We start from the raw sequence: 15,405 nt of genomic DNA, 5'->3' as shown, positions 1-15,405 counted from the left end.
ATTTTCCAGAGTGGAAATGTAGTAACATATGGAAACTCGTGATATTTGGTCAATTTTAAGATCGGACAGAACAAGGAAGAACTCTCCAAATTCATAGTGCCAAAGATTATCGACTGATACAGGATTTATGTGCTACTGAATGCCAAGTATAGTCAAGTCCGATGGTACAAATTATTCATTTTGCAATTCTGACTAATGAGGTATTTATGAATAAGAAATATACGATTGGTATACGAGTTTTGTATCTGTTTTTAGAAATATTTTCAACCCACGATTTTAAGACGACGCCCAAAACAACTTATAGCTACATTTAAACGTAAAATATGTATACATTGAACATATTTTCGAAAATTAAGTTATTATTTACTCATAGTCATGATGTAGAAAAATGGAGGGGAAAGAAGACGTATAAGCAGAAATATAACCTCTTGGCTACACGATCTCTATAAGAGACTCAATATTTAAAAATGACTGTAATGTTTCTATGAGTGAATTTAAAACTACAATTAAATAGTGAAATTTTTCATTATAAATAAGTATCTACCTATCTGATCAATATGTATCTATCTAAAAATATTAAAAAATATTTGCTTAGTTAAAAATATAAGTATGCATTTACAATAAAACCAAAAAATATCAACTTTTTATAGAAAACTAGTTAAAATTACCAGGTGGCTGTGCCACCTGTCAATAATCTTGCATATGGCGATATATGAGTACTGGACTGTAAGCATAATATATAAAACTATTAAGAGAGTTTCCATTTTTATTATTTTTTCACGACCTGATTAAAATAAACGATTCCTTTATTTTCACGTCAGTTTAATTTTGAAATTTATAATTTGCGTTTTAATACGTCTTCCACATGTCTCGCTCAGTAGTAGTCTCGAGTAGTCTTATATCTGCTAGGTGAGTCGTGGTTCTCGGGTTTGAATCCCGTATCTGGCAAATTTACTTGTTGTTTTTTAGTATGTGTTTGGACCTAAACGTCTTCGATAGGCCGCAATGATCAATTTCAGATTGTAATGCAATTGAAAAAATGCGTATAAATAAATACACTACATTCTACTACAGATATAAGTGTGATTAGTATTTGGGAATTATTTTTTGAATAGCTTAAAGGAGTAATAACACGTCATGTTTAAAAATATGCTTCAAAATCATTGTAATATTTAATACTTATGGTCGTTCGTATCTGCCTAGATAATCAGCAATCTCTTCGCTTAATTGAAAACAAGTAAAGAATATTAAAATCATTTTAACCCAATTTATGTTTAGCATACCGATACCCTAGATAGGGATAAAACTCAAAATATCTTGTTCTAAGATAATGGCATTTGTAAATTTTGCACAAATTTTCATTTCAATAGTAAAGCCTTGATTTTTTAAGTAAATGTGTTTATTTTACATTGTTTTTATTAGGTCGTATTCTTGTTTGTCCGGTTGTTGTTTATCCAGTACAAATCTTGCAATCGATTATTAACTAACTTCTCGGCTAGCTGGACATTTCAAACTTTTAGAATATATCAGAACACGATGCCAATGCATTATTTTAATACCTTTAGCCATCTTTAAGTAGAATTGAATTCATTTTCAGTTAATTCTGTTTTGAAAAGTTAAAATTAAGATTAAGATAAGAAATTAAAATGAAAAGTTATTTCGGAAAAAATCCGTAAAAAGTAAAACACTATTGGTTGCTAAGGGTCTGGGGTCCTAGCAACTAAATTAGTAATATATACGTGCGTTTAAAAGTTCTTTTTATCTTGTAATTGTTTTATTTGGTTCAAATGAACTTAGCAATGCAAAATGAAATTTTACAGTTGAACAAATCATTAATTCAGACATTCCCGTTTATAATTGAAGAAGATATTTTTGGTTATTTCTTTTATTGAATTATAAAGATTGAATGGCAGTATTAACTATAAACTTTGAAATTTTGAGTTGTTTCCCTATAAGAATAATTACGGTATCGAGTTGTTATTTACTATACGATATATATTACTCCTGTTTTAAATTCGCCGCCTCGGAAACAACTTGTTTATTATTTTGCCTTATTTCTCATTTCTAATTCACTCAAAAATCGGTTGAATAACGAAAAACCTGACTTATTTAAGTTTAAATAAGTATTATTATGCATTTGGTCATTATTCAATTACTGACAGTAACAATAATATTATTTAGGTAAGTACATTTAATTTAACGAGCATTAAAGAACTTAATGTGAATATTTGAGATAATAATCTATTAAGACAGCTTGACAATTGAAACGCATTGCGTGTATAACATAAACTCACCGAACCGATAAGCTATAGTCACGATAAAGACTTTTTTATCTTTCTTTCTGTATATAACTAACTGTCTTCGTGGATGTCACGTTATTCTTTCACCCAGAAAGTAAACTGAAAACTGAATATTCGCTCCGTTAAATTAACAATCAAGGCAATTTCATATTCTTTTTGTATCACGAGATGAAAATTCATTGAGCAGAACAAAGCGTATACACATTAAAACGAAATAATATTACTTAATTAAAATAAATACATATTAATTAATAAGTAGTGTTATATTTCAATTATTATAATGTCTTTCCACCATAAAATTAACAATAAGCCCATTAATATTAATCAGTGGCGAAGAGCGGAGGTAGATTATTAAAATCTGACAAAAATAGTGCATACTAAACTTTGTCAATGTATAGATACTGTTTGTTAGTTTTTAAAATTCAATTAAACCCTGACTAATCAAAGCTATAGTAGATAATTAATTGTCAAAAAGTTTTCATTTATCTATAAACTATCTAACATTATTCCATTAAACAATACATATTTTTAGGAATAGAATTGGAGTAGGCAGGGCTTAATGAATTTAAAAAAAACTAACTAACACCATGATGTCTAATATTATGTATGCTTAATTCGACGAAAACAAATAAGTATGACTGAAAAGGTGTGCATTATTTTGACGAATCACCCATAGTATACCTAAAATATTATGGTTTGGTTTAGGTAGGGTTTAATTGAATTTAAAAAAAACTAACTAGCACTCAGATAGTTGTATTATCAGTTCAATGAAAACAAATAAGTATGACTTACGCAGTTTACTGTGCACTATTTATGTCGAATCTTTACAGCCTACCTCCACCCCTCGCTACAGATATTAATATATTACGTGAAACTTTTAAATTTTGAAACGTTGAGAAAATCCATAAGAAGAATATACGTCGATAGTTAAAACAATACATTTTTACAAATCTCTACACAAGTGAAGCATATTATATAAAAGGAATATCACCCAAAATTTACTAGAATGTTCATATGCATTGACTAAATATAAATGTTATTATATTTAATTATTTATTTATTATTTAAAAGATTGACTATTTTTATATAACAATTGACTCTGTATATTTCAACATTCAATAATAATTATTATTCTCCGATATTCGTACAATTCTATGAAGACCTATTAATTTTTATATTATACGCATATTTTTTAGAATAATTGTATTACATTATTGTATTTTCAATTTAACAGTTTTCATAACCATATAACTATTAAAGGGTTAGGTAGTTTTCATACAATAAAATTTTAATTCATCAATTTGCCAGTATAAAAACACAAATATTGAAGAAAAATAATATATGTAAAGGCATTTTAAATATAATCAATTTGTTAAAACAATATAATAATCATCAAAATATAATAACTTAGTTGTACATACTATTATCTCTGAAGCAGATAACGCAACAGATTTGCCATAAGATTTAAAAGGGGCCTCAAAACAGCTCAAACTATTTATACAATAATTAATAACGCATATCTCACGGGTTAAATATAAAATATTTCCCAAAGCATGTCAAAATTCCTGCAACTCACATCATTTACTAACACTATTATGTGTCAACACTGTCATCATCAATAATAATAATTTTAATAAAACACATTTTTTTATACTGAATCCACTTATATCCACTATATATTATTAAGATACTGTACCGATTTCATTCACCTTAGATGGACATTTTCAACTGAAGTTATTAAAAAAATGCATTTCTACCATGAATTGACAGTTTACACAATAATTAAAGAAAAAAATAATGATTTTAGTTTCATCATGTGATTCTATGAAATATATGAATTGATGTTTTTACTAACTACGATACGTCGGAAGTTGTAATTTATGATTTTTGAATTTTTTTCTAAATATGGGAGATCTCAAAATCAGCTATTACTGTGAGCCAATGAATATAATTGTACATACATAACTTGAAAACACCTCAGATACCTATATACCCACTAGAAAAAAATCACATTTGAAAAAAATACGACGCCCAACGGGACTTAAACCCGTATATCCACTGATATCGCGCCAATATTCTTGAACCAATTAAGCTACGGGCCTACTCATAGCCCCCACATCCTGAAGCGGGCCCCTAGACTAGAATCGTTGGCAGCCCCCCTACCTATAACTACGGCAGTGTGACGCTCTATAGAGTCTATAGAAGCGTTTTCCAAATTACGTTAATGATTAAATTAAGGGTATTCAGTATATTTTAGCCATTTTTTATGTTTATGAATACATCCGCATGAATTATTATAGAGTAGGTAGTATCGACGCAATACTCATAATTGCATCACACAACCTTTACTCTCGAAGTAAAATCGCCGCAGACGACTATTTTTTAATAGTGCAAAATTGTGATGTATGTTTATCTCAATTATATGGTCAACCCGTCTCGCCGGGCTCCCCTGACCCCAGGCACTTAGGCTAGAGACCTGTCAGACCCCTCCTTTTGGGGGCCATAGGCCTCCTACTTAATTAAGATAATTTAAACTAGTAGATCCTACATAAAATTGCGTATTTTTTTTCAAATGTAATTTTTTCTTGTAGGTGTTTTCAAGTTATGTATGTTCAATATATAGAATGATACATTTTCAAATCTTATGAATTATTTGTTGGATAAAATAAATAGTTTATTAGAATATTACTGTGTTCATACATGTCAGATAAATGTTTAATAATGGCAATCGGACTAATTTAATAATTTGTTTATAAGAGTTTTCTGAATTTTTAATATGAAGCTGTATCTTGTTTTAATTAAGTTTTATTGCAATACTTATTATTGAATTATTTAAAAAAAGTTTAAAACATTAAAAAAAAAACAATGAAATACTCTTCTTTCGTTATTTATATTGCATTCCAATCAACAAGAATCCAAGTCATCGGATCATTGCAATAAATGGAGTAGAACATAATCAATAGAGTTCTCGGTCAATCGGCCAGTAATTGATGTAAATATGGCGTGACCATGATGAGCTGCGAAAGTGTTGCCAGCGTGAAAATATTTAACGGATCACGAACGACGCGCGATTCGTAACGCGCCGTTACCGCTGTCGTCGTCTGCGCTAATTCTTCAACCACAAAACGACATCCTTCCGCATTGTGCAGTTCTAACGGATCACTGAGGTATGTTTTTTTTATGGCTTAGTAGATATCACGACGTCTAAAAAAATACTATGTAATAACGTGATACTTTGTCTTATGTTTACTTATAAGACATATTGTTTTCTTTCCTGCCATGTCCGATCCTAGTATGATCATAGGAGGTTTGTATTAACAGATTTTATTTTTACGAGAAACGGATGTCAGCCACTTGCTCAACCTATTAGGTACTCATACACAAATTGAAAAACAATACGTGTACTTTGCCAGACCCAGGATTCGAACCTGGGACCCACGATGCTTTAAGCCGACGCTTAAGCCGCGCGACCTTCGTGGGGTTAGACAATATTCCTAAATAAACTTCTAATATTCAAGAAGTCGCATTTCGTATCATCGTATGATTATAATTATATTTTTATCTGGTAGTTTAAAACAGTATATTCGTAAAGAGGAAACTTTTTACTTTCACTTACTGAAAATTAAAAGCAATACGTATCCAGCCTTTTATAAATTCCGTATAATATACCGTAGTTATAAAATATACCTTTTTTATAACAATACCTGTGCAAATATAATTTCACAATAATTCAAGGGATTTCAATAAAAAGCGTATGAGTTGTTTTGGCAAAAATAAGTTATTTATAAGGTTAGATTGTTTAAAATGTTAAAAATGAGTTGGCATTCCGTAATGAAGTTACAACTATTTCTTGGTATGGTAGTAGTATGGAGAATTTAATATTTTGGTGAACTATTTCTTTTGCCTAATGAATAATTCACAATATTTAAAATTTAAAAATTTGAACTTGATAATCCATTTTTTCGACGTGACACGTTTTCAAATTATATAATATGTTCAACATATATAATGTTACATTCACAAATCTTGTAAATACTTTGTTGAATAAAAGAAATAGCTTATAATTTTTTTAGAAAGTGGAAGTATGTTAAAAACTAAAAATTTAGAGTGATCCGTAAGTCGGTTAGTAATTAATGGATACCTACCTTGATTTAATATACCAATAGCCAATACTATTAACGCAATTTGATAAGCATTTTATGTAAGAATGACTAGTTAAATTCATCGTTATTAGGTAGGATACCAGTAGCTTAGTTGGAAAATCACATAGGTGCAAATTCAGTGGTTCCAGTGGTTCAAGTTTTTTTTTCAAAATTTTTTTTTATTTAAAAATTTCAAATTGGTTTTTTTTAAGGAGTAAATACTACGTTTGCCCTTTTTAAAGTATACATGATATTACTCCACAAAATGCTGTAATTTTGGGTAATTTTTCAACTTTTGAGTTAATAATATTATAGAAACTGTTTCAATATATAAACACATTCTTAGAATGGTCTAAAGTTAAATATCTAATCAACTAACGTATACTTTTTTGTAAACAAATTGATATCGAAAGTAAACGTTTGCCATTGAGTTGGCATTAAATTATCTGTATTTTCTGTATAATTCTAAAAAACACACCTTTTTATCAATTAATTAATTATTTTTCAGTATGTTAATTTTCTCGTTGAATGAGTAAATAATACAAAAATAATAGTGGTTCATGTCTATTTATGTAAGTATGTGAGGCACTGGTTTCTTATCCGAAGATTCAGGGTTAGATTCCCCGTCAGGTCACAATACATTAATTTATCTATCTGATTTTTTTTAAAACCTTAGGATTTTTGTGACTATTTAACTGCTACTACTACACCAATCAACAAAGTAATATTTAAAAAAAAATAACAAAATTTCTTAATTAACTTACTTAACTTAAAGTTGAGTTAATTCACCTTAATTGCATATTATGATTCTTCAAAACTTAATACTGAAGAGAATATTATATGCGATTTGGCAATTCAGGCTGTAAAAAAACTTTCAAATAAAAAAAAAAACAAATCTATAATCTATATTGCATACTTATTTAACGAAAAGTAATACTTTAAAGCATAAAATTCATTTCAATTAATTCTATAATATTTTCGCGAGTTAGTTAGTAACAGAGATATTAAATAATTGTTACTGTGACACTTTCGTCTACTTTCCAGTTTGGGTTTCGCGTGTGTCTCGGCGTCGATGTCTCATTAAAGCCTCGAGGTCAGAGAAGTCTATTCTGCCCACGGTTGGAAAGTGTTCCGACATCGTTTGCATGTTATGTTGTATGCAGGTGTGGCCGCGAAACGCGGGTTCAATAGAACACTTATAATCGCGCATTTTTTTCGCTTCTGTACTACTAAATCAAAAGCAAGCTATTTTGCATAATGTAAGTAATCCATCCATCCAATTTGAGGCTATGTGATTTGTACTATATTTTTTTACAGTCAATATGTCTTTTAGCTGTCATAAATAATAGCGATGATATCAAACTTTCAGGTTTTCTTAATTACTTAGAATCAAATTTGAACCTCTTGACAACCTATTTTGCATAAGACAGTAAGCTATTATTAATAATAATTGAGGTATTGTGAATTGTATTATATTTTTTACGTGTTAAATCCCATAAATAAAGGTACTTTTAACAAACTAATTTAAATATATATTATTTTCAATAAGATTATTTTTTTTAAAAGCGACACATAAATTTATAATAAAACGTATGTTTATTATTGTGAAATTAAAAATGCATTCAAACTTAATTCTCTGGTTTTCTTTCTAGCATTGATATTTTTAAAACTAATATTTTAATTAACTAATTTAATAAACTACTATTATTCAACAAAAGTGCAAGTACGGTATAATAATAAGTTTTGAGTGATCCTGACATGGTCGGTTGGTAAATAAGGTAATTTTATACTTTGATTTAAAATAAAATACAAAAGCTTCTTCAGAGAGCATTATAAACACTGTTTGTTAAATTTGCTGTGATTATATAAGATATCTATAGCATAGTGGACAGTGCACATGGGCGCAATTCACGAGGGGCGCAGGCTCGAATCATGCTGGGATGTTTTCAAATTATGTGTCTCCAATAACAGAATTTAATATTCTTAAGCCGTGTGAATTATTCGTTGAAAGAAAAAAATCTAAAATATTTTTAACATAGGAGTGGAATTAAATTCTAATTGTTATTTTATTTTCTTTATCTTTCTTTTTTTAACAATGCATACGGCCATGGAGCCCAATGACAATAGGGTGGTAATATAAGTGAAACGTTCACAAGCATCCAGGTTTTGAGAAAATCATATAAATGTATTGTGACCTCACCGGAAATCAAACTCGGATTAGCCGGATAAGAAGCCAATGCCTTATGCACTGGACTAAGTGGAAAAGGGCTGCAATTGAGATGGTTGGTGGACTATTAAAAAAAATTACATGACTAGTACCATTTTTTATTGAATTAATAAAGTAGCTATTATATATCGGTTCGATTTTGTCATTCTTGGAAGATATTATATGGTATGAACATGGTAGTGAAAATTGAGAGCAATATGATGGTTTTGAATGAAAGAGTTTTTTATTCTACGATATTTCCGTTAATTATGTTGGCAGCTGTACAGTACCTACAGTAACTAAAGATTCGGACAACATACGTTCATATCTGAGTAAGCGAGAGGCTACCAACGTACATATCTCCGTAGTCTAGTTAGTGGATAAGGTACTGGTCTTTCATCCTGCGGATCTGAATCCGATTTCTGATGACAACAATATATTTCTGTGATTTTATGAAAGCCTGGCTATTCGATTGTTTCAATTTTACTACTATACTGCCCTGCTAAGTAAAAATTTGTTGATTTTAGTGAAATGAGAATCCAAGTTTTAAACTACATACAGTCTTTTTAGAGATCATGTCAAAACAATCCAATAATTTTACATAATATAAAAGAAAATGTTCTCATTTCAGTAAAATCAAAAACACTGTATTTTTACTAAGCAGGGTAGCTTATGTATTACCGTTTCACTACACTACTATCATTGAGTCTCATGGCCTGCAATAATGTTAAAAATATCAATATAAATCAAAATTATCTACTTTCCCTTTCGTTCCTAACAGTGGTATAATATTAATCTATTTACAAGTTATATATTTATGTGGAGCAGTTATCAATATATCGTAGGTTACTGTTAAAAGTTTGTAAGTCTCGAAATCATGTTATGGAGTAATTTCAATTTGAAAGTTTGACATGCCTTATAAAATCAGGCACAATGCTAACTTATTTGTGCTTTATGTGCATGTTATATCAAATTACCTAGCATAATATATAGACACATAATTCATTGTTAACTCTAAATAATTCAATTATCGACTTACCAAATTTTTGCAGCAATATCATGATTATCAAATATCGTAGAATTGCCAAACTAATATTTAAAAACCATTTGTTGATTAACAATACACGATCAATACAAATGTCAATTATAAACACGGTTATACTATGCATGAAATGAAAATTACCTGTCTATTTGATTATGTATAATTATTAAAACAATGCATACTTCACATATTCTTAGACAGAGAGAAGAATAAAGCTTAGTTAAAATTATGTTTGACCATAAAATAAATGATTTGATAAATATGTTTACGCAATTTTATCTATGTATACAAATCAGAACGATTTGTAAGATGTCTCCATGTACGTAGATAATACATTATTATAATACGTTTCAGTTTATCTTTTGGATTTCATATTATGGTGATTTGGTATCGAGGTTACAGAAATATACAAACCCATTGGTTTATTGAAGGCAATTTTATATAAATTGTGGTTTTACATGCAATGCATAATATAAATTGGTTTGTTTATTATTGTATTATTAAATAATTTTTATTGAAATTGTTTTATATCAGTACATATAAATAACGTTACAAATATTACGTTTCGAATATAGTATTTGTTATATGTATCTCGGTATTATATAACGAATGTAACTATTAAAGCCACACAACAGATTAATAAATATAATTCAGATAGGCTATACTTCCAATACACTACATTTTGAATGTGTGAGTGTCCTACGAAAATGAAACACACATTATAGTCGTGCAATAGTGTATGTTGCAACCTTCAAATACACAAATATTGAATGAACGTCAATGCATAAACCGAGAACAGTTGTCAGAACGAAGGACAAGTTTAGAATCACGTATTCTTGAAACGTGTTTAAGTTTATCCCATATTTTTCCACACTCGATATCGGTTGCCTGTTACTCCATACCAGTTAGATAATTCAGCTGTCATTAATTCTGTGTTCATTGATTATAATTATAATAACAAATATTATTATGAGCAGCGTGTACTCTTAGCTAATCGGATTCCCTTTGGCACTCTTAGAGTGACGTTTGCATTCATACACCTACACTACACTTAGAACATATATTATCTCTTGATAATGGCCTCTGCAACGAGCCCGAAACTTCGAGGAAAGAAGAAAGAAGTACACACCGTGGAAACCCAAAAATCTATTACGATAGAAAACAACCGTGAAAGTCTCAAAATTTATAAATATATAACATTTTTTTGTGTATTTGTAACATGAATATTAACTCTTCATAATGAACCGAAATGGTTTGATTATTTTTTTCGTGGGCATTCGCTAGTAACAAAAACAAATGGTTAAGTATTTTCTTTTAACTGAGTTCAAAATGGTTTGCAATATATAATTGTATTCTAAGCATACTATTAAATACTTCTTCACATATTTAAGCTAACATTTCCACTTTTTTCTTCTTCCTCACTTAACAACAATTTGCGAAAGCTAGAAATTATATTGTTTAAAATACACAATGTCAATTCTGAAAAATATTCTGACATAAGATTACCATCAAAAATTTATATATTTACGCACATCTTTATATACTTATATATATTTAAAAATATTGTTAGGTAGTCATGCCAATAAGGGAAACCTTTTTGATTTTATTAAATCATCGGTTATTTTTTATAACACTCAAACGGTAGTTTCGATATAATATATTAGTATGTATATTATGGGTCTCTTTTTTTTAAAATTATCTTTCGGTCAAAGCTTTTAAGTTTCCCGGCTACTGAAATGATAGGGCGATAAGCCATATCGCTAATACGAATCGATAAAAATTCACTTAGGTAATTATTGCTCAATAGTTCTGGATACATTTAAATAAATAAATAACATTATGCAAATTTAATTATATATTAATGATACCCGCGAGCTAAAGCAACATTTTTTAGATAATTTTAAAGCAACAGTTAACAGAAGCGATTGTTTTGTGAGTCATTTACATATTATATCCACCCCGTTTTGAAATTATTGTAAAGGATACATAATGGCTTTTTGAATGTTTCTGATTGGCATTGCTATCTTTTATCAATAATTTTAAGTATATTTTTTACTGCCCATGATGTCCGAACAGTTACCCGCCAGGCTTATAATGTCACGTGTCCTGAGATATAGGTCGTTAATCCGATGAAATAGCAATAGGCAGTAATGTTCATCGAAGAGTAAACAACCACCCAATGGACACTAAATTACGACAGGACGCCCTAAAATCCATTGGATAGATGAACTCATAATATTCGATGGATGTTCATGGCAGTGAATAACTAAGGACCGAGAAGATTGGATGGAGCAGAGGGAGGCCTTCATCCAGCAGCGGATCGACTATAACTGATGTTGATGATATATTATAATTCATCTTCGACAAAATTCTTAGTGAATATTATGTTCTTGCTTTAGGGTATTCTATTAATTTGGTTCATACACTACGATAAGCAGTTATTTATTGTCTGGAACTATACTATTATTTTAAAATTCGTAAATATTATCAGGTGGCAGTACCACCTATCAACATTATCATACGTCTTCTCCCTGTCTCCCTCTTTCTCATACATTCATGTGACAGTTTACTGTTGTTATGATATTTCAGACTCAATTGTTTGTCTATGAGCTGCTGCATCAGTCTGGCAAACTCTTTGTAGAGTCTCCTGACTTTGCCGAGCACGCCATTGCTGAACTCGTTCATTTTTCAAAATGCGACGCTTAGCTGATGGTTCTTTCTCATCTATAATAATGGTTCTATTTGTTATTGATTGTGTATGTTTCTTGATGTTATATTAGGTAACAGCACCATTTACCTATTATAATTATCATAAAATCTCTTAGATAATATACTAATTTCTTATTTAAACGGAGCTTTGTTGATTTTTATACAGTTTCAATTTGATTTATACGTTTCTAATTTTTTTTAAATTTGAATCGAGTATATTCATATAGAAATTGACATTTTCAGAGATATATAATTTTCATGATCATGTTTCCTATCTGACACCATATACTTTTTTTATACCTTTACGTCAATCTGTCACAAATTAATAATAATGTCGTATAATACATTTGATATGGGCACTTGATATGCTATTACCGCACTGTAAGCTTATATTAAACTAATATGATTGTAACATCGGTTTTCTTTCACGACACGATTAAAATAAAAAATTACTTTATTCATAAATTTTTCAAATTTTAATTTGCGTTTTTATTATTTCTATGTTTAAAATGTCTTCTCCCTGCTTTAGTTTCTCTCATACATATTCATACCTATGTTTTCTTTCATGCGTTATAGATAATTCAAGACGTATATGTCATGGAGTGAACTACGTAATAGAATTAAAAAAATAAACTCACCGTCGTCAAAAGCATCTTCAATGTCATCATCATCGTCGTCGTCATCGTCATCATCGTCATCATCATCGTCAGATGACGAAGCGACCTGCGCTGGCGCCGCGGCGGCCTGTCGTCCCACTTCCTGGGACTGAGCGGCTACTTCCACCGGTGCTACTTCATCAGGTCTACTGACTGGAGACGCTTGTGCCAGGGCAAGAACCAGTACTCCCACCGCCAAGAATATCATGGCAGTCTTCATGACTGGAGAGTTTCTAGAAATAGAAAAACGGGTTATAGTAAAAAATTACATTAAAAAAAATCTCACTTTGAAATAAATGTGCTATTCCAATTTTAAAAATATTAATTTATGACGGATGAAAAACGCAAATAAATAAATATCATTTCTGTCATTCGTATTACGCGTTGAAAAATAGTGAAAATTAAATGATGCGTGCATATTATATTATATTGTGGTGGTTACTTAAAATAATCAATTTTACGAAGCATGTAAAATAGTTATTAAAAAGTTTTAAAAGAAATTCTAGACATTTGAATGATTATGGAAATAATACTTTTACATACGCAACAGATTTTACTTGCCAGTGGTTAAAAAAACTATGCTGAGATTATACACCAACTTCATATTATGGAAACTTTAGACAATCGTTTTCTATTATTTTACAAAAGACACATTTCAAGATTATAGATACTAACATAAATTTCCTAATAATAAATTAAAAATAAACTAGCAATATAATTTTACATCAATAGTAGATAGTTACAGAAAATATCAAACTTATTACAGTGGGTCTATCCTATATACAAGGCAGTAATCGATGGCTAAATTGATAAATATTATCACTTTATCACATTTTTTATGTATTGATGTATTGTTGTTTAATTTAATAAAACGCATTTTTTTGTAGTACTTATTCCACTTGTAATCAAAAAATTAGGACTGGTTTCGTCCGCCTCAGAGGAACATTTTTAACTTGTCCCTCTGAGGCGGACGAAACCGGTCCTAATTTATTGATTAAAAGTGGAAAAAGGACTACAAAAAAATGCGTTTTATTAAATTAAACAACAATACAATGCAGTTCCACATTGAATTGACAGTTAACAAAATAAAAGAAATGTATTATAATTGTTACAATAAGGTAGCCGTCTAAACTGTCTATCTCGCTCTAAAAATTAACACAGCTAAGAGAAGTGCTGTTAAAACATTGCACTTTTTGACAGTTCTCAGTTCTCAAAAATTAATTGTCTCAATACATAAATATGATAAACTATCATCTGTAGCCGCGTAAATGCCCAGGAGTATAATACAATATAATATTGAATGTTATGGTAATTTAAATTGTGGGATAGGTATTAAATTTACCAATATAACTCTTAATTTCCTAAATATTTATAATATTTTTTAATCAATGATAAACCTAACATTTTTTATATTACTAGTAGTACGTTGCAACGGAAAAAATTATTCAGATATTTAAAAAAAGAACGATATTATAAATACTGCTCATTTGTTTTTTAGTTATATTTTTTAAAACACTATTCTTTCTGTACACCTCATATAAATAAATGCATAAAAATCAACGCTTTGTGCAAAAATAACATTGACTTTTCCCAATCCGCAATAGAAAACTTACAAATAGGATTAGTCAGTAAATCGCCCATTCCTAAACCTGGATGCAGAAGTTTGAATCACGCGAATGGTAAATATATTATCTTTTTAATATGGTTTTATCGCAGATCAATCAGAATGGTTATTCAATGCGTTGAACGAATGGCTAATAACAACTTTTTATTAAAAACAAATCTGTTAATATTACATTAATACTGTGGATTTTTATAAGACCTGCATTGAAACGAAAGTGACAATTTACTAATTTTTTTAAATCTTTTTAAATCAGACAACACTGTTGCAAAACGGGATTTTTAAGTTATATGTTTTTATTATATATGTCTTTTTTATTTAATAACTCAACACAATAAAATTTATTTGAAAACTCTTTCATCTGCACCAAAATCAACATTTTTTATGTCTATTGTGTTATATCCCTAGAAGTGTCGATAAGTTGTTTATCTTTGTAGTCTTGATAATAACATTGTGTTAAAACCAAATCAGCTTTCCACTTTTTCCACAATATTTTGTAGAATTGAATATAATGTATAATTATTAGATTATCAATTTTTAAATGGAACTCATTAAGAAATATGTATGTTATGTAAAAATGTTCTGCAATAGCAAAGAATAATATGGAAAATATATAATCAACTTGGAGAGGTCTCAATCGAATGAAAAAGGACGGAGAAGCTCTGCGTAGTATTAAAACCAGAAAACTACAATTCATCGGTCGCATTATGAGAGGACAATAATACAACA

At 29.4% G+C, this 15,405-nt stretch overlaps 1 protein-coding gene across 1 annotated transcript in view; it reads right to left on the bottom strand.

Annotated features, from left to right (window-relative positions):
* The window catches only part of LOC147070002 (uncharacterized), a 40,238-nt gene extending 27,863 nt beyond the window's left edge, over window positions 1–12,375 (bottom strand). Inside the window, exon 1 of the mRNA XM_085949896.1 lies at window positions 12,213–12,375. Within this exon, the coding sequence (XP_085806022.1) occupies window positions 12,213–12,375 (163 nt within the window). The remainder of the gene's footprint in view (window positions 1–12,212) is intronic.
* Between the last annotated feature and the right edge of the window lie 3,030 nt (window positions 12,376–15,405).

Source organism: Rhyacophila brunnea, unplaced genomic scaffold (assembly GCF_057557595.1).
Source record: "Rhyacophila brunnea isolate RB1 unplaced genomic scaffold, BYU_Rbru_1.0 scaffold_22, whole genome shotgun sequence".
NCBI classification, from domain to species: Eukaryota; Metazoa; Arthropoda; class Insecta; order Trichoptera; family Rhyacophilidae; genus Rhyacophila; species Rhyacophila brunnea.
Note: the sequence above shows the minus strand (reverse complement) of the source record. Positions and strands in the feature narration are given on the sequence as shown.